We start from the raw sequence: 26781 nt of genomic DNA, 5'->3' as shown, positions 1-26781 counted from the left end.
TGCAAACGATGCTACAACCCCCAAAAAATACAGAGAACCTGATCTCAGTTTCCTCAAACTACGAACAGAGTGCAGTTTCTATTTATCTCCGTACTAGTATATAGCAGGCAGTCGTCATGAGCCTCACACCACTCAACTGTGGTAGCTGGCTGTTTCATAAGTAATGGTTTATCTGCAATGTGTCTAAAGAAGTCAAACATTTTATAACACAGTTATGAGAAAAGCTATATCAAGTTTTATTAACTTGGGTCATACTGAAACCATAGAAAGTTCCAGTTTTATTTCAGAGGTTGAAAACAATAGCAAGCAAAAATTCAACTGAAAGTGAAGCTGCCCACGCATAACTGTTGACCTTTACTCAAGCAAATTCCTCCTAAACTCCAGCCCTCGTCTCTGCTGAGGGTCCACCATCCTGCCGCTTCTTGGGCTGGTCCACATCAGACCCGAGTGCCGTTTCCCGGTCTGAGTTCGATCCCCGGAGTCGGATAATTCACACACAGTGACACCTCACTGAGGGCTAACTAGGACTGAAGGTCCGCTGATGTGGAAGCAGTGGTGGGCTCCGACAGCCTGTCAGCAGAAGCCCCTGGCTGCCTGTTGTCTTGGGGCACGGGCAGCCGATGAAAATGCTGCAGGGCCTGAGCCACCTTCTCTGGACAAATGTTGTAAACTGGATGAGTTGGAGCCTGAAAGTCAGAACAAGATCAAAATAAATTGTTGGTTCACCACAATATTTCATTTAAAACCTTAATTTTTCTCTGTATTATCCTTTATATGCAGCAGTGGCCTGCCAATTCTAATCTGCTGTTGGTGTAATGACAGTTCCAATAATATTCATACAGTATGCCTTAGCATTTAAATTACAGTAAACCATGGTGACTTTTTATTGATTTGGAGAAGAGCCTGCTATAAAGTATCTTGTGATGTTGGATATAAATGATATTTTTTATCTTAACAAAACAAAACCTCTCAGATGCGTCTCTTCATCTGTAAGCCTCATTTTAAAGAGACACTATTGGACAGTTTGAACCCAGCTGCTGTTTTAATCCACAAGCTGATAAGCATATGCAGGCACAGGGTGCACACTGACTGTAACCTGCTGTAAGTTCCAGTAATGCAGCCGGAAACAGGAAAACAAAGCAACTGCTGATGCCACTCATGCCTTTATGCGTAACCACATGCCATTTGTCTTATTTCGATTGCTTCACTTTTCTACTCCACCCATTATCAAGAATCTGTTGCTGTTTCTCATTTTCTCAGAAAGCCAGACTACACAGAATAGATGAGCACATTTAAAACAAATACAGAACAGTTTCATCTTTTATTCACTGCCATTGCAGGTGTTCCACTAAATGCCCTCTGCATAGAAGCCTGATAAAACAAGCCACTGGTTTAATTATTTGCTTAAAATGAAATGATGCAACCACATCAAAGATAAAATGAGCAGTTAATGAGACTTTAGGCTTTCAATTCATTTGGTTTTAAAAATGTCATTGGTTTATTTTGACGAACCTGCAGATACAGGAGGATTCTGTATAAGGATTCTCAGTTAGATTGAGAAGGGCAGAATTTTATAAAGGTGTTTTTTTTAATGAATTTATTACAAAGACAGCTGAAGTGAGAGGAGAGGGGAAGACATGCAGCAAAGAGGCCAGGTGAGGACTCTAATAGGTAAACTACTGGGGTGCCAGTAGATTTTTTAAAATAAAATAATACAATGTTAAGCATGGGCTGCACAGTGACTCGGTGGTTAGCACTGTCACCTCACAGCTAGAAGATCCCTGCTTCACGTCCCAGCCTGGAGTTTGCATGTATGTGTGTTTTGTTTTTTTCTTAAGTTGTTTATTTGGCCTTTTTTTGCCTTTATTATAGTGCACAGTGGAGAAAGAGACAGGAAACATGGGGAGAGGACATGTGGTAAATGGCCATGGGTCAGACTCAAACCCATGAGCGCTGCATCAAGCTGTTCATGGATCGCCTGCTCAACCAGTTGAGCTACAGGGGCACCCAATGAGTGGGTTTTCTCCAGGTTCTCTGGCTTCCTCCCACAGTCCAAAAACATGCTGAGGTTAACTGGTGATTCTAAATTGTCCGTAGGTGTGAAAGTGAGTGTGATTGTCTCTATGTGTAGCCCTGTGATAGACTGGTGATCTGTCCAGGGTGTCCCCTGCCTTCACCCTAAGTCAGCTGATAGACTCCAGCCTCTCATGACCCTAATCAGGATTAAGCGGTGTATAGATATTTTTTTTTTGTTTTTACAGTTTCTGACTGATAAATGGCGTCATTTTGATGATTTTTGAAAGACAACAGGCTTTTTTCCAGACTGACCAACAACATGTGCTTCACCTCTGAAGTCACAAACTAAGTTAGCTGCAAGGCAAGGAAAGGGTTAGTCATACTCATCTTTAGCAAAACAAAAACACAAAAAAAACCCCATAAAAACATAGTTTTGTGCTTATGAGCAGTCACACAAAAAGGCTAGGAACAATTATGCATATTCAAGATTGTCTGACTTGTGATGAACCAGCTGGGCTCTCAACAATTCCTATTAGTTTCTCATTAAACTCAGTTTAAGTTATTAGCAGCTACCATGTCTCTACTCTATTTTTCTCTGTAGACTCCATTTCTGAATTAATCCACCCTTTTTCCTCCCTCCCCGTCCCTGCTGCATCCTCACCAATCTGTTCTCCTCCCTGCCGAGGATGATCTCATGATGAAGGTCCATGTTTCCAAAGTGCTGCGCTATGGAGAGGCCGCTCAGGCAGTAACACGTGTGGTAAAAATCTCTGGATCTAGACACATGAAGACATCATACACAACAGTGACATATAGATGACATGCAAGAATACATCAATATGAATCCTATTGGATTGTGTAGAGTGTATGTATGTGTGCAGCTGCCAGGCTGTGTGTGTGTGTGTGTGTGTGTGTGTGTGTGTGTGTGTGTGTGAGCAGATGGTGTGGTACTGACTTGCCAGGCTTGTCCAAAAGGCCCCCTGTTGGGTTCTGACAGCACAGGAGGATGTACTCCTGCAAGGCCTGCTGCTCAAACATCCACCGCTGCCGACTCAGCTCTGACTCTCCTGTACAAACGCAGCTCAGTCACAAACACGCAAATCATGACAGCAACACCAACACAATTTATCTTTCAGAATTTTCTTTTCCTTTATCTAACCAAGCAAAAAGATAAAGACACATTAGAGGCACGTATCAGAGTTTATTCTGAGTTTAATAAAGGTGACTATATGAAAATAATTAATTAAAAAGCAAAAAATGAAGGTGCAACGAATTTAAAATTATGAACCCTAAAACTCACTGGCACAGACAGAAGGCATGTTTTCTTATATTAAAAAAAAAAAACAACTTGACACCATTTATCAGTGGCAGAAACTGTAAAAACAAAAGATTATATGATTATATAGGATTATATTTTCCACTTCACAAAGACCATTGCACTAATCATATGTGACCTCTGCTTCTGCTGAAAATCAAACAAATCTAAGCTTTAAATCGAGATATTTCCTCAATATCACTTTTATTCATTTCACACATCTCATTTAAATATTTCCTAAACAGTTTGCATTAACATAACACAGAACAAACTCGAGGCAAGTATGGCAACAAAATAAAAATTTAAATATCTACTGTATGTAGAGCCACCACTTTTACAGACTGGGGAATTTGAAAATATTTAAATGCTTTTGAAAATTAAATTTTTCCTGTTTTTGTAAAATAAATATTTAAAGAAATCCAGCTTTTGTTTATTTAAAAAAATATTTTTTTAAAAATTCAGATTAATGGCATTATAACTTCTGTTATATTTCACAAAAGAGATCTTTAAGTTCTCTCTCCTACTAGTCCTGATTTTCCTGTTTCCATAGAGACACAGGACTTTATATTGCTATGAAAAATTAGACTACAGTGGTTAAAGAAAAAGGACAGGAACAAAAAATAGTCATAAACTGTTTGGAGTTTAGAGGGTGAGGTTGTTAGGTCAAGTGATGGCAATTTCCCTACATGTTAGTGAGAAAAGTGAAATCATACTGGGATAACAGCAATACTCTGCTTTCTAACAGAGCGTGATTACACCGTTCACTTTGCCATGTTAAACCAGTTTTTTGCTTTTCTCCTTCTATGAGCAAAAGCTGTAAGGTAAAAGTAAAAAGGTACCTTCTTTGAATAAGGCTCTGTGTAGCAGAGGCAAGAGTCCAGCTTGCCAGAAAGAGTAGCAGCCGTCCACCAGTTTATTACAGCGGCCTTGGAAACCTCCCTCGAATCGCATCTGCCTGCTGACCACCCACCGCTGAGGAGAAGGAGAGACGACAAACATGCATTTAATACCATTTTTTAAAAAGGAATAACATCACAAAAAGGAGAAAGGAAAGCAATGTCTAATATCTTCAGAATGGGAAGGAATTTACAGTATATTGTTCCCATGGAAACTGCTAATTGGCACGGATTCAGTCTGCTCAGCTTGGATTGAGTAATTATGGGATATTGGGGGTAACACTGCTGGTCTAGTTTGCCTGGAAAAGAGGGAGCAGGGATGTTTGGCCTATTACTTCAAGGATTTATTTCAGCTACTAAGAGAAAGCTCAGTGTTTCAGCAGGGAAATAAGACCCAGAGGAGGAAGAGGAAACCCACTGGAGAACAACACCAGTTTCAGCACAGCATACGTACATTGAATGTACAACTATGAAACATATTTGATATTTTTACACATTCTGCACACAGTGTAAACACGCACAGATCAGCTGGTTATTTACTTGTACCATGTGAAGGTTTTTTTTTTTTTTTTTTTAAAAGATTATTTTTGGGCTTTTTCTTCCTTTATTGTACAGACAGTTGGAGAGAGACGGGAAAGATGAGAGCAGAAAGTGGTAGTGACATGTAGCAAAAGCATGGCTCTGCAGTGGAGACTTCTAGCCCTAGAACATGGGGCTCATGCTCAACCAGGTGAGCTATAGGAGTCATTGCCTCATGAAGTCACAGTGAAACATGAAAAGGCATTTCACATGATCATAAACACTTCATGCATGTTGCATTTTGTATAGTTCAAAGTGTTTATGTCGGTGGTGTAGTGCAGTGAAAAAGTTTGCTCCTGGTATCTTCTATTTTTTCCTATTTTTCACACTTAAATGTTCCAGATCATTAAATTAATATTTATGTTCATTGAATATTATACATAAATAACCCACAAAACACAAAATGCAATTTCTAAATGATGATTTATTAAAGCTTTGTGGAAAACCTGTATCACCCCTGTGAGAAAGTAATTGCCCTGTAAACCTAAAAACTGGTTGGTCCCTTGGCAGCAACAACTGTAGTTAGATGTCTGTTACAGCTTGTGATCAGTCTTTTACATCACTGTGGAGGAATTTTAGTGACTCTTCTGCAGAATAGTTTTAATTCAGCCACAACAGATGGTTTATGAGCATGAAGTCTGGACTTTGACTCGGCCACTCCAAAGACTTAATTTAGTTGTTTCTGAGCCACTCAGAGGTGGACTTTCTTGTGTGCTTTGGGTCATTGTCGTGCTGTGTAAACCATTTGTTTTGAGCTTTAGGTCATGAACTGATGGTGGATATTCTCCAGGAGGATTTTCTGATAAAGAACAGAATTCATGGCTTCATCAATTACAACAAGTTGTCCAAGTCCTGTGGAAGCAAAGCAGCCCCAAACCATCACACTACCAACACTATGTTTCACTGTTGGCGTCATGTTCTTCTTGTGGAACACATCAAGAAAGTTCTACTTTTGACTCATCAGTCCACAGGATGTTATCCCAAAAGTCTTGCAGCTCATCTAGATATGTTTTGCAAATGCTGGACAAACCTTTATGGCCTTTTTGGTCAGGAGTGGTTTGTGCCTTGCTACTCTCTCATGGATGTGTCTTCCATATTGTGGAATCATGTAGATGGACCTTAACTGAGGTCAGTGAGGTCTGCAGTTCTTTTGATGTTCGTCTGGGTTCTTTTGGGACCTCCTGGATTAGATATTGACATCTAATCTGGGAGGTCCCATAAAGTTTTTCTTGGAGAAACTTTGGTAGGCCAGCCACTCCTGGGAAGGTTCACCACTGTTTCATGTTTCTCCAGTTGTGGATAATGTCTCTCACTGTGGTTCTCTGAAGTCCCAGAAGTTTAGCAATGACTTTGTAATTCTTTCCAGACTGATAAATGTCAATGACTTTGTCTCTCATCTGTTCTTGAATCTCTTTAGAATGTGGCATCAAGTGCTGCCTTTTGAGACCCTTTAGCTACTTCACAATGCCAGACAGGTTCCAATTAGTGATGTTTAGATTCAACAAGCCTGTCAGTAATCATATATGGGTGTGGCTGGTGAAATTGCCTCCTTACCTACCAAACGGTCAAATGAATTTGGTCACTTGGCAGTTTGGTAGGTAAGGGGGCAATTACTTTTTCACACAGAGCAAGGTGGGACTGGACAGCAGTTTTCCCTCAACAAATGAAATCAACATTCAAAAACTGTATTTTGTGTTTTCATGTGTTGTCTTTGTTTTATATTAAAATTAATTATATGATGGACTGCACAGTAGTTTGGTGGTTAGCACTGTCACCTCACAGCTCAAAGATCTCTGGTTCATGTCCTGGCCTGGGCCTGGGATCTTTCTGCATGGAGTTTGCATGTTCTCTCTTTGCATCTGTGGGTTTTCTCCAGGTACTCCAGCGTTCTCCCACAGTCCAAAAACATGCTGAGGTCAATTGGTGATTCTAAATTGTCTGTAGATGTGAGTGTGATTGTTTGTCTCTATGTGTAGTACTGTGATAGACTGGTGACCTATCCAGGTGTCCCCTGCCTTCACCCTAAGTCAGATGAGATAGACTCCAGCCCCCTATGACACTAATGAGGATTAAGTGGTGTATAGATAATAGATGGATGGATAGTTTGATGATCTGAAACATTAAAGTATGACAAATATGCAAAAATAGAATAGAAAATTTATGTAGAAGGGCAAATACTTTTTCACAGCACTGTATGCATCCAAGTGCCATACACAGGAATGCCAAGCAGAATGATGCATTCTAACAAGATTAATGTCCCTCCATGAAAATGGAACTTTGGTAATACTGGGTTACAAAAAAAAAAAAAAAACATAACAAGGCCACAGACATCTTAGTTGCCATCTATCTTTTTCCTGTGTTGCTGATTAATTCAATCTCTCAAAGAAGAAACTGGGACTCTTTTTGATGTAGTGCCTCGTCCCATATCACTTGATAAAAGACAACTTCATAAAAGCCATTTTTTGTTCACATCCACTCTTGTACTGCAGAATTTTAAGGAAACAAAATTGCTGTCAAAAAATATCAATAAAACTGGGTACTCAGGAACATGAAACATGTATCATTATTGAGCTAGTGTTCTGTTTTGTTTTCAGGTGTGTCTACATATATATTCATGCATTTTCATCATTTTATATGTTCATTATCTTTTTAACCCACTGAATAATATTTAAGTGAAACATATGAATAAGATTTCCAGAGTTCAAAGGTGACATTTTCAGATAGTTTCCCCCCCAATCAACAGTACAAAACCTAAAAATATTTGTCTTGCTATTATATAAACCAGGAAAAATCCTCAGCACTATTTAGCATTTCTGCTGTGGGTTGTCAGTTGTTCTAACATAAACTGAAGTGTGCAGAGGAGATAGAGCAGGTGAGTCAGGCTGCTGTATATATTCTCAGCCTGGTATCAACTTACAACCTTAGCTGAACCACAGAGGAACATCTCTGCTCCAGCTGGATACATATGCTGGGTGTCTCTGTGGGGCGGACAGTGACACCAGACACCTGAGAGGCTGTGCTCAGTTGACTTGTCACTTTACCTGGGCCTTAAGTGAAAATCACTACAGGTCTGCTTGTTTGAGGAAGGAGGGACGTACTATCAGCCTGTTTGCAGGTGGAAAACAGGTTTTCTGCTCAGTCACATGCAAATTTAACTTTAACTGCACAGTGTTTGAACAGGAGCTACAGGATGGTGACAGTGGGATGGCAGCTGCTGAGAGAGCGCCTTAGAAGCTTTTGACATACCGACTCTGAACACAGCTGTGTTCAATAAGATGTAAAACAGGCTGCAGGCTGGTCTACTGCTGACAGATTTCTCTCTCTTTCTTTTCCAGATGACCTTAAGCTTCATGTCAGCAAGCATCTATACTAGTGCAGAATCACTGAGCAGGGCTCAAAGCTGTACCCATACGAAAGCTCCAGGGCTGTGGTTCTGACCTCCTACTTCTCTAGAAGCATGAAATGACAAGTGAATTTTGCTGCAGGGGTCAACAAAGTACTCCAACGGAACAGCAAAAGCCTGTAGGAAAACGGATGTAAACTTTGTCCTTCAAAATGCCAAGAGCCTGGTACTAAATGGAAATATTTAAAGATACTACCTCAAGCTCTGTCTCTAAATACTGAAAGGAAACTCATCTCAGGTGCAGGAAAAAAGTTTATCCAAAATAAGCATGATGTCTCACACCAGTAATCACCATCAGTTTTTTTATGTAATGAAATCTTGTGTTTTGTTTTTTTTTATTATCCCTTATTAATCCCACGAGGGGAAATTCTGATTTCCCTGTTCTGGGTCCCTCTGTTCTGGGTCATAACATTTTATTTTTATTTTACCACAGCTGTATGTCTCTGGCTGGCCTCTCACGGCAGTGAGCAGCCTCATAAAATATTTTAGCACAAAGGCTCTGTTCTGACTGATACTGATAGCATCTTTTTGTTGTTAGGACTCAGGCCAAGTGGTGTGTGAGGTTATTATGGAATGGGAAAGTAGGGATGCTCACCAGCAAGGCTTTGAGATCCAGCATGTGTTCTTTGCCCAGGATGACAAGGGCGGCTGTGCCACAGAAAGTGTAACCACCATGTGCCTCCAAACCTGGTACTCCACTGAGTCCACCCTCCCAGTTCTGACACCTGGAGACCAAGGAAGGAGTTACTAAAACATGCAATGCAAACAAATGCCGGATTATATGGAAACATTTAAAAAAAAAAAGTATTTAAAAATGTACTAAAAGACTGCGGGGGTGGTTGGTTGTACCTGAGGATCCAGTTGGTTGTGTCCTCAAACAGTTTAGGTGTGAGGATGTTTGTGAGAGATGCTACTGAGGCTGCACAATATGCACTCCTATAAAAGGACAAACACAAGCTGAAGTAGGTCAACAAGAAGAGACGTGGCTGACCAGGAAGTCAGCTTCTGCTACATTTAAACATAATCTTCGATGTGGTTGTATTTTTAGACTGTCAGCGGACCAAACATCAACATCCATTTTGCTGTTTCCTGCACTGTCAACACACTCTTAATTTATATCTATTATCAAGGAAGCACTTGAACAGACCTGTGGGGTAAACTACTAAGCAAGTTCGACATGGCCAGTCTTTCTTGGTTTAGCTGGCTCGACAAAACCTAAAACTCCAAGCAGAGATAATGGGTGTGATGACGGTGGTTTTCACTTTCTTTGTTAACCAGATTTTGTTCTTCAGAGTCTGTCCTATAAAAAGAGGGTGTTTGACGTGACTCTTCCTCCACACAAAATGTACCAATGGTGTGCCACCTACTTCAGTCTGTGAAGAATATAATAAAATATTCTTTGGCAAAAATTGCTGATACTGCAAATGATGCAAAAGGGGAATGCTGATTGTAAATCAACATATTTATTTTACCACTCCGTGGTCTCAGTGCAGCTGCTGATTATTCCGCCAAGGAATGCTGTGGGGTTATATGACGATTGGCGTTGCATTGTCTGTTTGCAACATTAATCAAAAACGGATAAACGCATTTGGATGAAATTTACAGGGAAGGTCAGAAATGACACAAGGACCAATTGATTAGATTTTGGGAGTGATGTGGTTTATAGTCTGGATCCACAGATTTATTAAAGATTTCTGTATCATTGCGAGATAGTGGCACGTCGTCACTGTAACTATGACAACAAGTGAACACTACGTCAGCTGCCTGCTGACGATCACATAATTGCAATCCTACTACAAATCCACCGCTGCGGGTCATGGATTCTGTAAAGATTTCAGCCACTGAAAATCATATGACTGTGCTGCCTTGGCAGAGTACTGCGCTCTCTGAGTGCTTTTCTTTTTTCTAATGTGGCAACTGCAAATTGAAGCTCTGAAACTTTAAACTTCATATATTGAAATGTATCCTCAACAAATGCATTTAGGTCCAGCAGTGTAAAACGGACAAGACAGGAAAATCAGGACAAAGCAGAAAAACTAATTTCTGCATGTTTTGCATAACTGCACAATTTCATTCAGTGGCATTGCTAACATACAGCACAACAGCATCCCCTCAGCTGAGAATCTGTACTACTTATAGAGAATATAGTCAGGAAAAGCAGTGGTGAAAGGGCATAGCTTTCAATAGCTCATTTTAAATCCCAAACGTTGAACAGAACCTGCCCCATAGCAGGTTAGGTCAGCAGCAACAGTTAAATGAGTTAGATAACATATCTAGATGCATGATGAGAAAAACTAAATCAACTGTTTTTTGAAAGGATAAAATCTATATTGTTGTCATCCAAATCCAGTAATGTACATCATAACACAGGTCACAGGTGAAGAGTTTCAATTTTCTAAATGGCTCACTAATTTCCAAAAACAGCCGGGCTCTGTAGTTCTGAGTGAAGATAACGGAGACGGAGTAAGCTGTGACTTTCAAATACTATTTACAGTTGCAGATTAACACATATTTAGTGCTCTCTGTGAATACTAACTGCAGCAGGATGAAGAATTTTTGACTGACCCACAATATCCTAGAGCAGTCATGTTCATGATAATTATGGAGTGTGTTTTTAATGAGTTTTGTATATCAGAGATGGAGATGATTAAGCTATCAGTCTTTATCCACGTAGGCAATAGTGGCTAGATGACTTGAAATCTTTTTTTCTTTTCATAGAATGTGCGCAGAATAAGATAAAAAAAAATATCACTGGAATTATAGGGAAACGAAAAGTGGCTTTGAGCAAATCCAGCTACTTCTCAGGCTAACAAAAGCCTCTAAAACCCACTGGAGCAGCTCAGAAATTAAACAAAGCTCCTTTTCTTAGTTCGTTAAAAGCTGACACTCTGGACAAACACGGTTTTCACAGGACAGGAACTGATAAGAAAAACCATCTGAGAGAAAAAGAGTTTAACTAATAAATAATGGCAGCTCGACACTAATTGGTTGGCAACAGATAACAGGCTCCTCTGAGAGTGAAAAAGTAACTTTTACTTCAGGTTCTTTGTTGAAACAGAAGACAAGCTCAAAGCTGCTTATTAAGAAAAACAACACAGCCCCACATAGCAGATTCAAAGAGAGAAACAAATACAGGCGCACAGAAACTCAAACAACAGAAATCCACTCTTATGTAAGAAAGACGTGGGTATTTCTCCTATTTTCTATCAACACCAAAGAGGAACAAAAGCAAAAAATATAATGGGATGGAGGATAAAAAGGGAGCCGCAAATTGTTTTTCTTATTTGGTAAGAATACTAATAGAAATTTGGCTGTGATATACACAATAATGAGTAACAAAATGGGGTCTTCATTGTCACTGTGCTGTATGTTATTCATTTGGCGGATCTTTCTATGTAGCACTAACAGAGAAAATCCTAAACCTGCAGAAGAAAAAAAGGGGAAAGAACACAGACAGTGGAGGAAGTAGCTTTATCTCCTCACCTGACATCCACCTCCCCTCCAACGTGCATCACAAAGGAGCCATCTGGCTGCTTCACTGACCATAGGAAATCTAACAGCTTCTCCCTGGAGAAGGTAAGCATAAGGGGAGAACGACAGAGAGAGAGATAGGGAGGGGTTGATTAGAGACAGGAGGAGGAGATGCGGAACATGATGAAACGAAGAGGAGGAGGATAGAGTGAAGAAAAAATGCAGAGAAGAAAGAGGTAAGGAGGTGGAGGGAATGTAGAACTGCTGCATAATTAATAAGGCACTAATGCAAAGTCAACACCTGCTGTCTAAATATGCTTCCCAGCAGTGAAACAAGAATCACAACCCTACTGTAAACAGGAGTAGCTTCACCTTGTTGTCTTGCCAAGAAAATGAAAAAAATCCTAGAAACACTATCTCTGAAAGCTCCTACAATAAAGGTACTGTTTTCATTTACATGATGCTCTGTGTCTGTCATGTTTCCTTATATCTATAAGAACACTGTAGTCATTACAATGTAGCACTGTACCTTTCGGGTATTTTAAAAAGAAAATTAGAGCAACACAATCCCTCCAGGAAGAAAAGAGCTGGAAAAATTGTCTCTGAAGAACTGAGAAGATGTCTGAAGAATTTTTTTATCATCCATGCCAGGGAGGATTAAGTCTGACATCAAAAATAATGATGGAAATAAAAAATACTGAAAAAATAAGATTTGAATGTCACTAATGGAGGGTGTACTGACTTTTGTTGCACTGAGTTCCTGTTGTGGTGCATGTATTTTAATATTGTAAATCAAAACTGTTTTATAGAACTGTAGTATGTATATTTCCCCAACATGCCTCACCAGCATAGATTGTTGAATGGGGCATTTAAAAGAAATTGATTTAGGTCTTACAACACTGAAAAATCTCTAAGAACTACATTCCTGCAACATCAAAGCTGTTGTTCGGATTTTTTCTAAAGACTGAAGCATTTCATCAGGTCACAGAAAATGTCAGTAATTTATGTACACATCAGGTATTCATCAACAAAATTGTATTTTTGCTTTCATACCTTAAAGTGTATATGAAAAATTATGCAGACAAAATAATCACCCAAGCCAGTAAGTCTGCTGTAACTGAAACTGTTCAGTGTTGTAAATTGTACCATTTTGGTAGTATTTGGTGAAGTATAGAAGAGTGACATTAATGTGATTGTGTGATTGTGACTGTACCTGTCTATAATGTTATAGGCCTCGTCTGTGCCGATGATGCAGAGGGCATTGACAGCAGCGTAGGTGGGTGCCAGGTGAGCGTGTTGCCCTGGTCCTCCAGCAAAACCTCCTGTTGGACTTTGACAGTGTGCAAGAAACTGACACACGCTGGAGACAGAAAAACTTAGAGGTTAGAATTCATTTTTAAAACTGGACTAATACCATCATGAGCAGTTGAATGTTACTATACTAAAGTTGAGATGTCTGATAGAAAAATGTTGATGCGTAAGAAAGTTTATCCTCTGTAGAGTTGCAGGGGGGCTGGATCCTGTCCCAGCTGACACATTGTGAAAGGCGGGATACACTCTGGAAAAGTCTGAGTATTATTCCATACTGGTGTTATTTTGCATAAATAAAGTGTGCTTGAGGCCATGTGGTTGCCAGTTTTGGGAAATCTATTCAGGATGAATATAATGAAAACTTTTACAAGACAGGTTCTGCAGCATGGTGCAATAGATAACACCTAAGAATACGTGACTCGTCTGCATAGATTTAAAAGTTTCCCTACTTTTATATCTAAAGACAACTGCTAAACATTAGCAATTCCTACATTTTAGCATCAGATTAAAGGCTAGATGAAGCAGATTGTGGCTTATTGTTTAAGGAGTCCTCTCTTAACTTTCACTAACCCCTAATGAAGGTGCTCATTTTCTAACAGAGGTTACAGTGGATAGATTCCAGTGTGACTGTGTCCATAAAGCCAGACGAAAAACAGCATAATAATGGAGAAAATTGACATTGAAATATTGATTTTGTAACAGTGACTGTCACCAGATGACTTGAATATCTCTAGTAAGAATTCATCATTTCAGAACATCGGGGTAATTTTGCAGGGGAGTGCATCGACAATAAAAAAAAATTTAATTATAAAACTGCTGCAAAAAGCACTTTGGAACTCTTTTCATATGGTGTAACACTGCCAAAGCCATCTGAAATAGTTTTTTTGCTTTGAATGACATTCAGATATGGCTTTGCATTCGTAATACAGAGCTTTGTGTTGCAGATATAAAAGATCAAACAACCGATGTGTGTTTTTGCAACCAGATCTTCTCACTGATTTTCCTCTGCACATGTGAAGCCTGAAAGTAAAATACTGAGTGTGTTGTAAATAAAGTAAAAAATACAAAAGTATTCATAAATCATTAAACTGCAGTAAATGAAGTTCTACCAGATAGGCTGAGATTTCTTTTTGTATCAAGCAGTAACACGTGTTTGGGCTCATTTGCCATCCTTTACATCACAATTTCTGTGACTACCGTGCATGCACACATTACAATGCAGTCACTGAAACAATATAATATAGAGTCCTACTCAAAAAAGCCCTACATACACAGCTAACTTTCTCTTTACATTCAAGAACAAATGCAAAGACTAGTACAAACAAACAAAGTTTTCTTACACATTACACACATAAGCAACAGTTTGAATCTACTACAGTAGGTCGTCAGAGCTCTAACTCTGCTTCTCAGGCCTGCAGAATTTTGGTACACCACTGGGTTATTTTGCTTTAGCTGACGTGTCACAGAGCCCAGACCATCTCAACCACAGTTTCCTTTCTTCCCAGCCTGCGTGCACTAAGCTGCTGCTCTCACAAATGTCCTTTTCATCCTCCGTCATGGAGAGAAATCACAAAACTGTAAGGATGCCTAGAGCCAACTGAGTTGGAAGGGAAGCCTACATTAACTTTGGCCAACCAGCCCAGTGCCAATACTGACCTGAGAACAGTGTGCACTTCATGAGACAGAGAAAGCAATCTGTTGTAGGTTGCATTGTTATAAATCTTTGAACAGGTCCTGTGTGTTTCTGTGTGTGAGCACGAAGGCGTCACGTTGGCGCTGGGCAGTGCCAGCCGGTGTGCTGGCACGCTGCACAGTAATAATGAGAATGTGGGTTGGGAGCCTGGCATCGCTACTCGCTACGTGGTTAGCAGAGTGTTACTTCTGACTGGCAGTAATTTAATCAAATGACATTTTAGTGGCAATAACAGCAACACTGTTTGAAGTCATGGCTGCATAAACATGTGTAAAAATACACCTGCCCACTCTGCTTCTTTATTTTAATGCCAATTATCAGTCAGTTTCAGTAAAAACTGTCATCTCACTGCTTCTAAGATCAACACCATGGCTGTTTATTTCTGTGTGGTCAATTGCAGAGGAAAGGTAAAATCAGGTGATGCAGGTAGCCATGGAAACAACAAGGATGACAAATGATTTAACAATAAAGCCAGAATCAATGTTGTATCTGGACTGAAAGAGCAAGTATTATTTTTAGCATAATTTTACATTTCATTGCTCATATGATAATTTAAGTGTTATGGCTCGTTGGGAGATGTTCGCTATCTCTAATCAGTTGTTTTGCTGGTTGGATTTGAATTTTAAAAAACAAGTTGTGTTCAAAGAAGCAAATGGTCTTTGAGGCACATGTCATATGTAGAACCTCAGAGAATAGATAAAGTTCTTTCTCATGTAAGAAGAAGGCTTGTTTAAGGTTAATTTAAAGTATAAAGACTAAAACAAGTAATGCTGCTTGAATATGAAAAATAAGAGGAACCAAAAAATAAAGACATACATGGTCAGCTCAGGTCTGCTTATGGAATGTAGAGATAGGATACGAAGTAAAATTTATGTGTATTATTATTCTTTTTTATTGTGCATAATCTGTGTGCTTTTTGGTTTAGTTTAAAATTATGTAGTTTCGGTTTTAAAATTCTGGGATTTAATTTATGTTACAAGTTTTGCATTTGCATTTTAACATCTTGGGGACCGTTTTGGAGACACGTCAAGTTCAAGGACCAGTGTGTAGGATTTAGTGGCATCTAGGGGTGGGGTTGTAGATTGCATCCAGTTGAAAATTTATTAAAAATATTTCATCATACAGGGGAACCTAAACTTAGGGCTGCATGATAAAATAATAGCAATATGTGCCAGCGATAGACACATCAAGAAAATGCATTACGTACAAATAGCCATGAAAGCACAAAACAAAACAAAACTTTTGGTTGCACAAAGTAACTATAAGTGTGCGCCCTCCCTGATTCATAAACAGTCTATCATACCTTGACAATGGAGCTCCTTCACTCTCACCTAAGAAGACTCAAGCAGCCATGGAAAAGCATGCCTCAGGAGACACATATGGAACTCACAGAGGAGTGACGGAGGGCAAAGGGACTTTATTATCAAGGGACATGATAACATGCCTAGACAAGACTTTACTGGTGAAGGTTGTACCCAGTGGGGACCTGCTTCACAGTCTGAAAACAAGAAAAGCATTCAGAGAGCGCAGTACTCTGCTAAGGCTGTTAATTTCCCCATATGGTATTGTCAGAAATGCAACATTTTTTTTTTTCAGAAATGCAGCATTGTTTATTAGTTACTGATGATCAGAAATCATGGCAATATACAATGTGGCCATTTAGTATAGATGTACCCACAAACAAAATGACCTTGTGCTGAGCACAGGCGTGTGTTATGCATGTCTAACGTATGTAAGGATACCGAATTGCATGACCTAAATATGTAGCGGGTGGCGGGAATTGATGGGACCCGCTAACACCCCCGTAACACCAATCAACTGTTCCTTGTATCATTTCCGACGGATAAGTCCCAATAAGTCCGCAGCGGTCGATATGTAGTAGGATCGCAATCATGTAATCATCAGCAGGCAGGTGACATAGTGTTCACTTGTTGTCATTGTTACAGTGACGCTGTGCCACTATTGTGCAATGATACAGAAATCTTTAACAAATCAGTGGATCCAGCCTATAAGCTGCATCACTGTCAAAATCTAATCACTTGTTCCTTGTGTCATTTCTGACCTTCCCTTCCCTGAAAACTGCATCCAAATCCCGTTTTTCCGTTTTTGAGAAATTGTGCTAAGAGACAGACAAACAGACGAACCAACGCTGATCGTCACATAATTCTGCCATGTTCCTAGGCGGAGTAATAACCATGACTCTGTGACCCCCATCAACTTAACCTCAGCAACGCACTCACAGGGCTGACATACTTGATGCTGGGCTAAGCATGGAGACTGGGGGATCCCCATCAGTTGATACCCAGTCGTGCACCCTCTGTACACCTCCAGGTTTTACTTGCTAACTTGAACATTTTATTGTGATTAAATTTTCAGCTATGTCACCCAGCCCTACCTACACTGCAGGCCACAAAAACATAATAATGCAAAAGACCCTTTCTTGATCAAGTATTTTGTTTGGCGATGCAACATGACAGGATTTGTAGAAGAGGACCCACTTCCAATGCAGATATAAGAGGCTCATTTTAAGTTAATGAGAACATAGCAATTTGTAGTTACCAGTGATGAACACACTGATAAACACATAATGAAATGAAAATAGATCCCCCTTAAATCCGACACATGGTCCTTTAAGATGTTATGCCTTGAAATTGCGTGCTGTTGCAGACCCCTCAATTCATAAAAATAAATGAACATTTGTGTCTCAGATGTCCATATGTGGCGTATATGTAAATCATAATACGAACACATGGGACACTGAATAACAACAAGTATAAATATTACCATTTTTGCATTACAAAGGAATTTGCTTTGCTGTAGCAATTATGAGGACTGTGCAAAAGCAATAAATAATTGAAAATCTTTGGCAGTACATAGACTTTATTTGGCTCCAGTTATGCCCCATGGTAGCAGTGCAGTTGTAGAGTGTGAGTTTGTGTGTGACTCACTCTGAGGCGACAGCAGTAGGAATGGGCTCCTCTAGTAACTCCAGACTGTGAAGAATCCAGAAGCAAAGCCATGGTCTGCTAGCATCCAGGCACTATTCGCAGAGAGACAGACAGCACCCCACACACACACACACACACACAGACACACAGACACACACGCGCACGCACACACACACACACCACACGACCAAATGGGCATCAGATGACCAATTACAGCAATAAACGAGATAGTGAGATCTGTCAGTCAAAGGCAGAGGCGAAGGAAAACAAGTCTGCAAGATGGAAGAAAATTATAGAGGTGCAGCACACAGAAACAGATCACACCACTTATTGCCTCTTTTCTGTAGATGGTAAATAATAAATAATATAATCGCATTTAGTATTTATGATAAACCAGAACAGATGCATAATGCCTTTTTTGTAGGTTTTATTACATTAAACCATGAGTCCATTTCTTTAGCTAAATCTTTGTATCATTGTGGCAGTATTTAATTGAACATATACACAAAGTGATTTTGTGCCTTAAAAGAAAATGCCACTAAAATGATGACGACAAATCAGTATGTAACTGAGCCGAGACTGGAGAGCCACGAATGTTTTCCTTTCTCTTTTGTGGTGAGAAGAATGTAAAACACACACAGAAAACAGAGGTGACTTTCCCAAAAGCAGAAAAGCATATTTTTGCAATATTTATATTTAAAGCAGACAGACAGAGCTAATAAGGAACCCATCCAGCAGCAGTTAGAGCTACTGTCCTACCGGTCAACACTGGTTATTACTAGCAAACAGGATCCATTGCAACCTCTAAGTGAATGTAAATTACTTGCTGGGAAACAGTTATGTGGCATCAGGTTTGTAAAATAGCTACACCATCTACGTACATATCCACAACAGGTAATTTTTGTGGTCCTTATTCACTGAAGTGTACTGTACCTCATAAGCATCTGATAAGTGACGTAAGCCCTTCTTGAGATATTGGTAGTGTTGTTCCCGTAACAATGTTGGTCTGAAGAGCAAAGATGGGACAGAAAGATGGATTACAAACAGGTAGCAGATTGAACACAACTGAAAATGTCAATGCAGATGTGTGAAATTTAACAACACAGTTCACTTGTTCAACATGTGTAACCTAAAAATGAGAAAAGTTTTTAAGTTAATTAGTAGCTCCTTTGTATTTTCTTCCATATTTTTTAAGGTCTGTCATCATTACGAAAAAAAGACTAATCCAGGAAAATAAAAACATAACAATGAACTGACTTATTCTTTTCAGGAACAATTTTCTTGACAAAACCACCCAAAAAAAAATAAAGATTGTGAATTGTCTGTGTGTATTTGTAGACTTTTGGGCATTTTAAAAGCCCATCTAAAGGCCAGCCCTGTATACTAACATAGGCAATTAATGCTGTGGTATGTGGCATTGGCTCATGTTATGTACTTGCATATAAAAACAAAATGACTAAACTGTATTACATCCCAAGGGGGATATTCAGCTGTACCAAAACAAAAAGTAAAGATACAAAAAGAGTGAACCAAAAGATGAGATTTCAGCAAGTCTGAGATCCTCCCCACGCCAATTTTAACCAGAGGAACTGTCAGCTTTGACTCGCTTTTCTTTAACGTGATGGTAGATGGGGAGAGAGAGAGAGAGAGAGAGAGAGAGAGAGAGAGAGAGAGAGAGAGAGAGAGGAAGAGAGAGGAAGAGAGAGAGAGAGAGAGAGAGAGAGAGAGAGAGAGAGAGAGAGAGATATTGTCTCACCTTTTATAAATGAAAAATCAATCTACAAAATGAATTGGAGCAACCATGAATATTTATTCAGTGGCCAATCATTAAATTTATTGCCAACTATTTTTTATTGGTTAAGTGGTTTGTGAAATTTTTAAGAAAAAGGGTAAAATTCTCATTTTTCACATATTTCTGTTATTTTATAGACACAACAACTAATTGATTAATAAAGAAATGGATCAGCAGTAAGAATAATTGAGTTGAATCCCTACAAGCTATATAAAAAAGCAAAGTATGTACAGCAGAGCACACAGGAAGAACAGTAAAAAAAAAGCTAAATGAAATAAGCAAGCTATACATAGTAAAATACCTTGGTTCATTATGTGCATTAATGTGATATTTGTGCAATAAATGTTGATCAGCCAATAGGACTAACTGTATATGAACATACACTACCATTCAAAAGTTTGGGGTCACTTAGAAATGCCCTTACTTTTGAAAGAAAACCAGTTTTTGTCAATGAAGATAACATTAAATTAATCAGAAATACAGTCTAGACATTGTTAATGTGGTAAATGACTGTTCTAGCTGGAAATGGCTGATTTTTAATAGAATATCTACATAGGGGTACAGAGGAACATTTCCAGCAACCATCACTCCTGTGTTCTAATGGTACATTGTGTTAGCTAATGGTGTTGAAAGGCTAATGGATGATTAGAAAATCTTTGTGCAATTATGTAGGCACATGAATGAAAGTGTGAGTTTTCATGGAAAGTATGAAATTGTCTGGGTGACCCCAAACGTTTGAATGGTAGTGTATGAAACACACAAAGTATATCAGCTTCATACACAAGCTTTTCCCACCATCATTTTAAAATCACTGTTCACCACAGGAAGAACAGTTCAACTTTCATTTGCATCTTTAGTTCCTTGCACACACATGTGACAGTTAATGTGTCACGTGTTGTGACAAGACAACTGACACTACCTCCCTCCTCCACGCCCACCCATTTCCTTCTCTGCCTGACCTTTCTATTTAGTTTTCACTACACCCATTGTAATTACTCTCTAGCTACACAGGGTTTAGTCACAGAACACAATCTGAGGTTCCGTTGCAGTAATTCTGCAACACAGCAACAATCAGAGGGGAGCACAGGACCAGTGCTATGCAGCTAAAAACTGGTCTACTCACCTCATCAGATGAGGATTCAACTGGCCCTTTAAAATGCTGAGGGTAGAGCAGGTGTGTCAAATTAAATCGATAACCTCTGTCTCAAGTTCAGCAAAGCAAACACCAAAAAAGATTCAAGCTAATATTCCGATGTTTGAGGCTTAATAAAACTGATATAATTTTTTCAATCTCTATAATTCTAGCACAAAGACATGGGCAGATATATGAGCTGTAAAGGTTATTATTTGTACCAGTGTCATTTTCATGTTACAACTAACATTTAACTGATTAAGTGATGGGCAGCTTACATGCTTATGGTGTCTAGTAAACAGGGCTGTAGGTTATGACTCACAATATCAAGGCTGTGCTCCCAGTAATGTTTGAGGCAATTTTGAGGATTTTACCAACCAGTGGGAAGGTTTACTTTCTATAATCACACAAATTACACCCGGTGGATCTAATCTTAATTGTCTTCAGTATCTTTAGTCTGAGAGACTTCTCCTGTAACTTAGTCAACGAAAATTACATTTTTACTTTTGTATGACGCTGCAAAAATTACATGTTTGAGTTCATCACACCACCTGCTATGTGCCTACTGTGCATGCACAACATATTGTTTTAGTATTATATACATGCACAAAAATACATAGCGTGAGCACTCAGGCATTTTCTGGGTTTATCATACCTCTTTCCTCATGATCCCTGTCCCTGTCTACAATGTCAATTGTAAAACAAAGGCAAACTCCACTAATGTATATAAAATTTAAAATACTAAAAAAACAAAAACAAAAAAAACTGTGTATGTGGTTCTTTGTTGCTGGCATAGACTTGCTGAAATCACTATTAAAACTTCCACATATTTTGCATTATTATTCATTTTATATGTTTATTAATATTACTGTTAAATTATCAGGAAGGTAAAATTACATGCTGTTTTGTTTAAAGTTAAATACCATGAAGTTCACTCTCAACCCATCTTATACCATTACTTGTTCATACGCAGTTTGGCAGATGGGAGTGGAAATATGTTACATATAGGAATCAATATCAAATAAACACAGCAGAAAATTTCTGATATAACTGCTACATAAACATGACAAGCAGGCCAGAAGATAACTATACCCTGGATGACTTCCTGTCATGTAAGAAAACAGCAATTAACCTCAAAATGTTGAGTTCATTCAAAAGCACCAGAAAACAGATGATTACTACTAAATGCATGATGTCTACTGATTAAGCATCCACTCTCTTATAGTACTAAATGCATTTCCCCGTTGGCTGCAGTGCCAGTGACATTCTCGTCCTGCAGTTGTCATAGAAATTAAATGAGTCACCCCACTGAGAAGTGACGACCGCTGATAAAAGCAGCATAGTATGTGGGCTGATCAACAGCCATCTCTATTAGCAAAGAGAAACTGTTTGTGATCAAAACCAGCCACAGCCAATCAGCAGAGTTCCTGGAAATGTCTCATAATGGCTGGAAATGTATTCAACATTGTGAGAGTCCTTTAACAAGATGACCATTCTTGCTAAGGCTACACAATATCTGACCTATTTGTCAACATGGGTTCGAAAATACACGCTTCTATAAACTCAACAGTATAGGCCAAAAGCTTTTCAGATGTACTGAACTCAGTTGAGTACAAGCAAATGTCCAGATTTCACATAATTACTGTAACAACACTGGAAAAGGGCTAAATTAAAGGCAAAATCACATCATTTTCTATATTTTACAGACAAGTTATTTTCATCTTCTTAAGCCTCTGAAGCACACAACCTACTTTAAAAACTGTGCTGTTGCTTTTAAAAAAAAAAGCATCATTTATTAGAGCTATGAACTGTAAAAGCAGAAAAAATCTTTAGGTTTTTCACTTTCCCATAGTCACTTAACAAATCACTTGTGACATGCAGTTCTGTCTGGAGAGTTAACCAAATCAAAGCTTATTATTCTCATCAAAAACTCTTTATTCTACATTCAAAAATTCCCTAAAAATAAACCATTTGCACCAGAAAGAAATAAAAAACAAAGAAATAAAAATAAACAGATTCTGTACTCCCCAGCACCACAGAGAAGTCATGACAGACTGTGACCACCAGTCTCATGGCAAAAAATCAGAGGCTTGCACACACGAAGCAGATAGAAAACAAGTATGGAAAAATGTCGGTAGTAAAATATATATATAAGATCACACCTGTGGGTGTTTGGAATAGGGTTAGACCCAATATCTGAATATTTAGTCATTGTTGTGGTATCCAAATATTAATTTTGAGATCCAAATACTGGGAGTAGCAGTAAGCTGAGCTGCAAGAGAAAATTTGCCAAGTTCTGCCACTTTCTGTGGTTCCATTCATTCTTTAAGAAGTTATTTATCTGGCAGCACACTGACAATGCATGCACTTACTGTGGTAAGCTGTGGATTTGCTTGTAAACGCTGATGATTTCTTCAATGCTGTGTTCCACTTTTTTCTAGGTGAAGAGAAAAGAAGAGAGTGTGAATAGACTTTATGAAGGTCATTCTGAACTCAAGAATGATAAAATACACGTATCATCTGTAGCTGAATAGACAGCCGAGCTTCAAAAATCTATCATATGCAGTCACATACACGCTGATTCTAGATTGTATTCATTTCCATCCACAGTCAGTGCATGGCTGTTTGTAAAACATCATGTAATTACTAGTTACGATTTACAATATTTGTTAGCTTCAATACGACATATGTAAACCTGGCATGACTCCTCTCATTGTTCTCTGATACAAAATCCACAATAATAGTAAAGTATTATTAGTTGTTTCCTACTAGGGCTGCATAGTGGCTTGGTGGTTAGCACTTTTGCCTTGCAGCTTGAAGATCCCTTGTTCATGTCCTGGCCTTCCTGGGATCTTTCTGCATGGAGTTTGCTCTAAATTGTCCATAGGTGTGAATGCGAGCGTAATTGTTTGTCACTATATGTAACCCTGTCATAGACTGGTGACCTGTCCAGTTCAGTGTATCCCCTGCCTTCACCCTAAATCAGCTGGGATAGACTCCAGGCCCCCCGTGACCTTAATGAGGATTAAGCGGTGTAGATAATGGATGGATGTTTCCTATTATAATTATCACTTTGTTAGTTAGGCTGTTATCTGGACAACTGACTTTAGAGAACTGCATTAGTTGAGTTGGACAGCTGCTACGATTTGTACAAGAGTAATTGTGAGAAGTAAGGCAGAACAATTAATCAAAGTATTACCTAAATCACAATATGGACAAGTGCAATATTTAAATAACTGGAGCTGCAATTTTTTTGCTAAAGGTGAAATGTGTCACAACAAACCGTTTCAAAGGAAGCATTGTGGTGCTACAGATATACATCGGCCTACAAATCCAATTTTCCAGACATAAGGGAACATACTTGCATGGTACAAAGCGCAGCAAAAAAAATCACATCATCATTTTTAGATTACTTTCTGTGGAAAATTAATGAGAAAATGATCATCCCCAATCAAAAATAATCGTAACACCATTATTTGCATATCAGTACACCCTACCTATTATGATTTATTACACCGACATTATGAGAACCCAATAAAAAAAGTGAATTTACAGTGTATTTAGGATGATAATAAGCAGTGCAACTGCTTCTGATGATTAGGGTGAAGGTGTTTTCTATGTCTATTATCCTTGTTTAGATTGTAATTAACATGATATACAGATACGTTTTATACAAAACAAAGAAATTATCTCTTTTGCAGTTATCCAGTGGGCTACAGTCTTTAACATATAGTTGTCATGAATGAAATCAAGCCATTTTGATGCATTAATTACATTTTAGTCACGATATAGGAGCTGCAACCACTTTTTGACAGGTGGAAAGCGGCATTCTACGAGCCGGACTGGTCCTTTCAAGTTAATTTTACTGGTAAGAGCTGCTGGCTTGGTTACAGTGCACAGAGCTGTTACAATAATGCAGAGAATTTAAGATAATTGCTCCCACAGACGGCAGTCAGTTTTTGGCAGACGATCGCTTTTTGGCACAACACCGGCACTGAATGAATTGAACCACACAGATAGAAAGTGAAGACCATTAGATAACGCACTGATGGAGACCTTTATCGCAGGGGTCTCGTTAACGGCTTTACTTAAACTGGAGCTGGCTGTGTCGTCCCCAGTTTAGCTGTTCTAACTACTTAACTAACAGCTAGGTTAAGTTCATTTAAACTTAATCTCATTAAGGTACAATGCTAGCTGTCCAAAGCCTAAAGTTTGCTAACTCAGACTGGACAAAGCAAAGCGAACTTATGACCATTCTTTTAATTACCTGTCCAATAATGTATGAATACACTATAGTGTGCGTAGCTGGATCTGTCACACTTTCAAAGACTCTTCCATCCAGCGAAGGAGCACAATAGCATTAGCCACATTACCTAACAAAGCTAATCTGCTCCGCTTACCTGCTCCACTGAAGTCACCGTCTCCACTCCGTCGTCTGCCAGCATTTCTCCAGAGTGCTGTTCACTGAAGCACCGCAGAGGCGTCGGCAGACCGTCCATGGTGATTGTTCAAACCCTTAGCAGCACAAAAACTGGGAGTGACTAAATAATGTCAGTTTGTTTTGATAGTTCGCTCACTTTCACTGGACTCTGCTCCCTTCCTGCTAAGGCTGGGCTGGAGTGGTAGGAAATTGCGCGCGCATCCGCTACGGTGTCTCCGAGGCGACAAACATCTTTCAGTTCGTTTCATTACTATGGTGCGAAACCAAACACGAAACCGAACAGAAACGAGTACAGCCTCACGAAAAAGTGTGAATCATTCGATTTGTCATAGCACGCTGTTTATGGCGGTGTACTTTCTGACAGTTTCATCCAAACTTGTATGAGCTATTTAGCGTTTTAATATTGGCGTCGAAAGAGGGAGTGAGGAGACAATGCGGCCACACGTATTGTTTCTACTTCGATGTGAAATCAGTCACTGCACACACAAATACCAGAAACAGTGCAGCTAGTCCTTCAAAATAAACATGCGGAAGTTTTAGTTGAAGGTATAGCTTGTGAACTTATATATCTCTGACTTTACGTCCTGGGTGGCTTCAGGGCAAACTTTGTCATTGGGCTCCTGTTGCCTTCTAGCTCTCATTGTGAGCAATTTATGTATACAGCCTATGTTACAAGAAATTCAAAGGAACGTGCCTTATTTAGAAGTACAGAATGAGTCACAGTACTACTAATCAGAGCCACAGTGGCCATCCTACTACAACAAGATTAGTCTATTATAATGCAGGACCCAGTTGATATTGTGTTCTAGTGTTAAAAGTCAAAACAAATTTAAAAGTAATCTCATTACCAAGAACAAACTTGAATGATCCACATAGAAAAGATCTAGTTCATGTAAGGCTGCCAACTAGGCAGGCTACCTGTCTAAGGTCCTCAGAACCTCAGGGACCCTATAAAGCCTCCACCACCACTGTGTGACAAATAGTTAATCAGAATTAATTCCCAAGGTGTTTGTTATTAATGTGTGCACTACTGAAGCACAATATGCACTGAAATGATAGGGGACCTAATGCAGCACTTGCATTAGTAACTGATACATGTTTTATGCGCCAGATGTAGACTAGCCCTGAGTTAAAAATCAGTTTTAAAGTCTTAAATATCCCTCTACATATTGTCGTTGCATTGTGCTTTACAGCTTTGCTTCACAAGATTTACAGAACTACTTTCAAACTACTAATGAAACAAAGGAGGCCACAGTTAGGCTAATTTCTACACAAGTGGAGTGCATATTAGTATCAATAGCAAGGCAGATGGGTTCATATCCACAGAACAATTTTAATAAGACATGTATTTTTTTTGTTTCCATACAGATGCATTTTAACAGCACAGCCACCTCCATTTAACCACATACAACCTAAAACTTCTGACCAACCAGAAAACATTTACACTGAATCTTGAAGAGATTCATAATTTTTTGTATCATTACTTCACCAAGGAACGCGGTGGAAATGTTGCAATCGATGGTTTGGCTGTCCGTCTGTCTGTCTGTTTGCAACATAACTCAAAAATGGACTAACGGATTTGAATGAAATTTTCAGGGAAGGGCAGAAATGACACAAGGCCCAAGTGATTAGATTTTGGCAGTGATGCAGCTTAGTCTGGATCCATGGGTTTGTCAAAGATTTCTGTATCATTGCAAGATAGAGGCATGGCGTCACTGCAACTATGACTACAAGTGAACACTACGTCAGCTGCCTGATAACGATCACTTGATTGCGATGCTACT

The 26781-nt window shown here is 39.1% G+C and overlaps 1 protein-coding gene across 1 annotated transcript; it reads right to left on the bottom strand.

Annotated features, from left to right (window-relative positions):
* Nucleotides 1–212: 212 nt before the first annotated feature.
* fntb (farnesyltransferase, CAAX box, beta) lies at nt 213–25212 on the bottom strand. The gene is made up of 12 exons (XM_023271765.3): nt 24957–25212; nt 22929–22993; nt 18566–18638; nt 17633–17724; nt 12894–13040; nt 11693–11776; nt 9059–9145; nt 8805–8934; nt 4171–4303; nt 2972–3083; nt 2678–2792; nt 213–686 (listed from the first exon to the last, which is right to left on the bottom strand). Exons 1-12 carry the CDS (start codon nt 25053–25055, stop codon nt 522–524), a joined length of 1302 nt encoding a protein of 433 aa, XP_023127533.1. The 5' UTR covers nt 25056–25212; the 3' UTR covers nt 213–521.
* Nucleotides 25213–26781: the final 1569 nt, after the last annotated feature.

This window comes from Amphiprion ocellaris, chromosome 12 (genome assembly GCF_022539595.1).
Source record: "Amphiprion ocellaris isolate individual 3 ecotype Okinawa chromosome 12, ASM2253959v1, whole genome shotgun sequence".
NCBI classification, from domain to species: Eukaryota; Metazoa; Chordata; class Actinopteri; family Pomacentridae; genus Amphiprion; species Amphiprion ocellaris.
The sequence above is the reverse complement of the archived record's forward strand: the minus strand, read 5'-3'. Positions and strand labels throughout refer to the sequence as shown.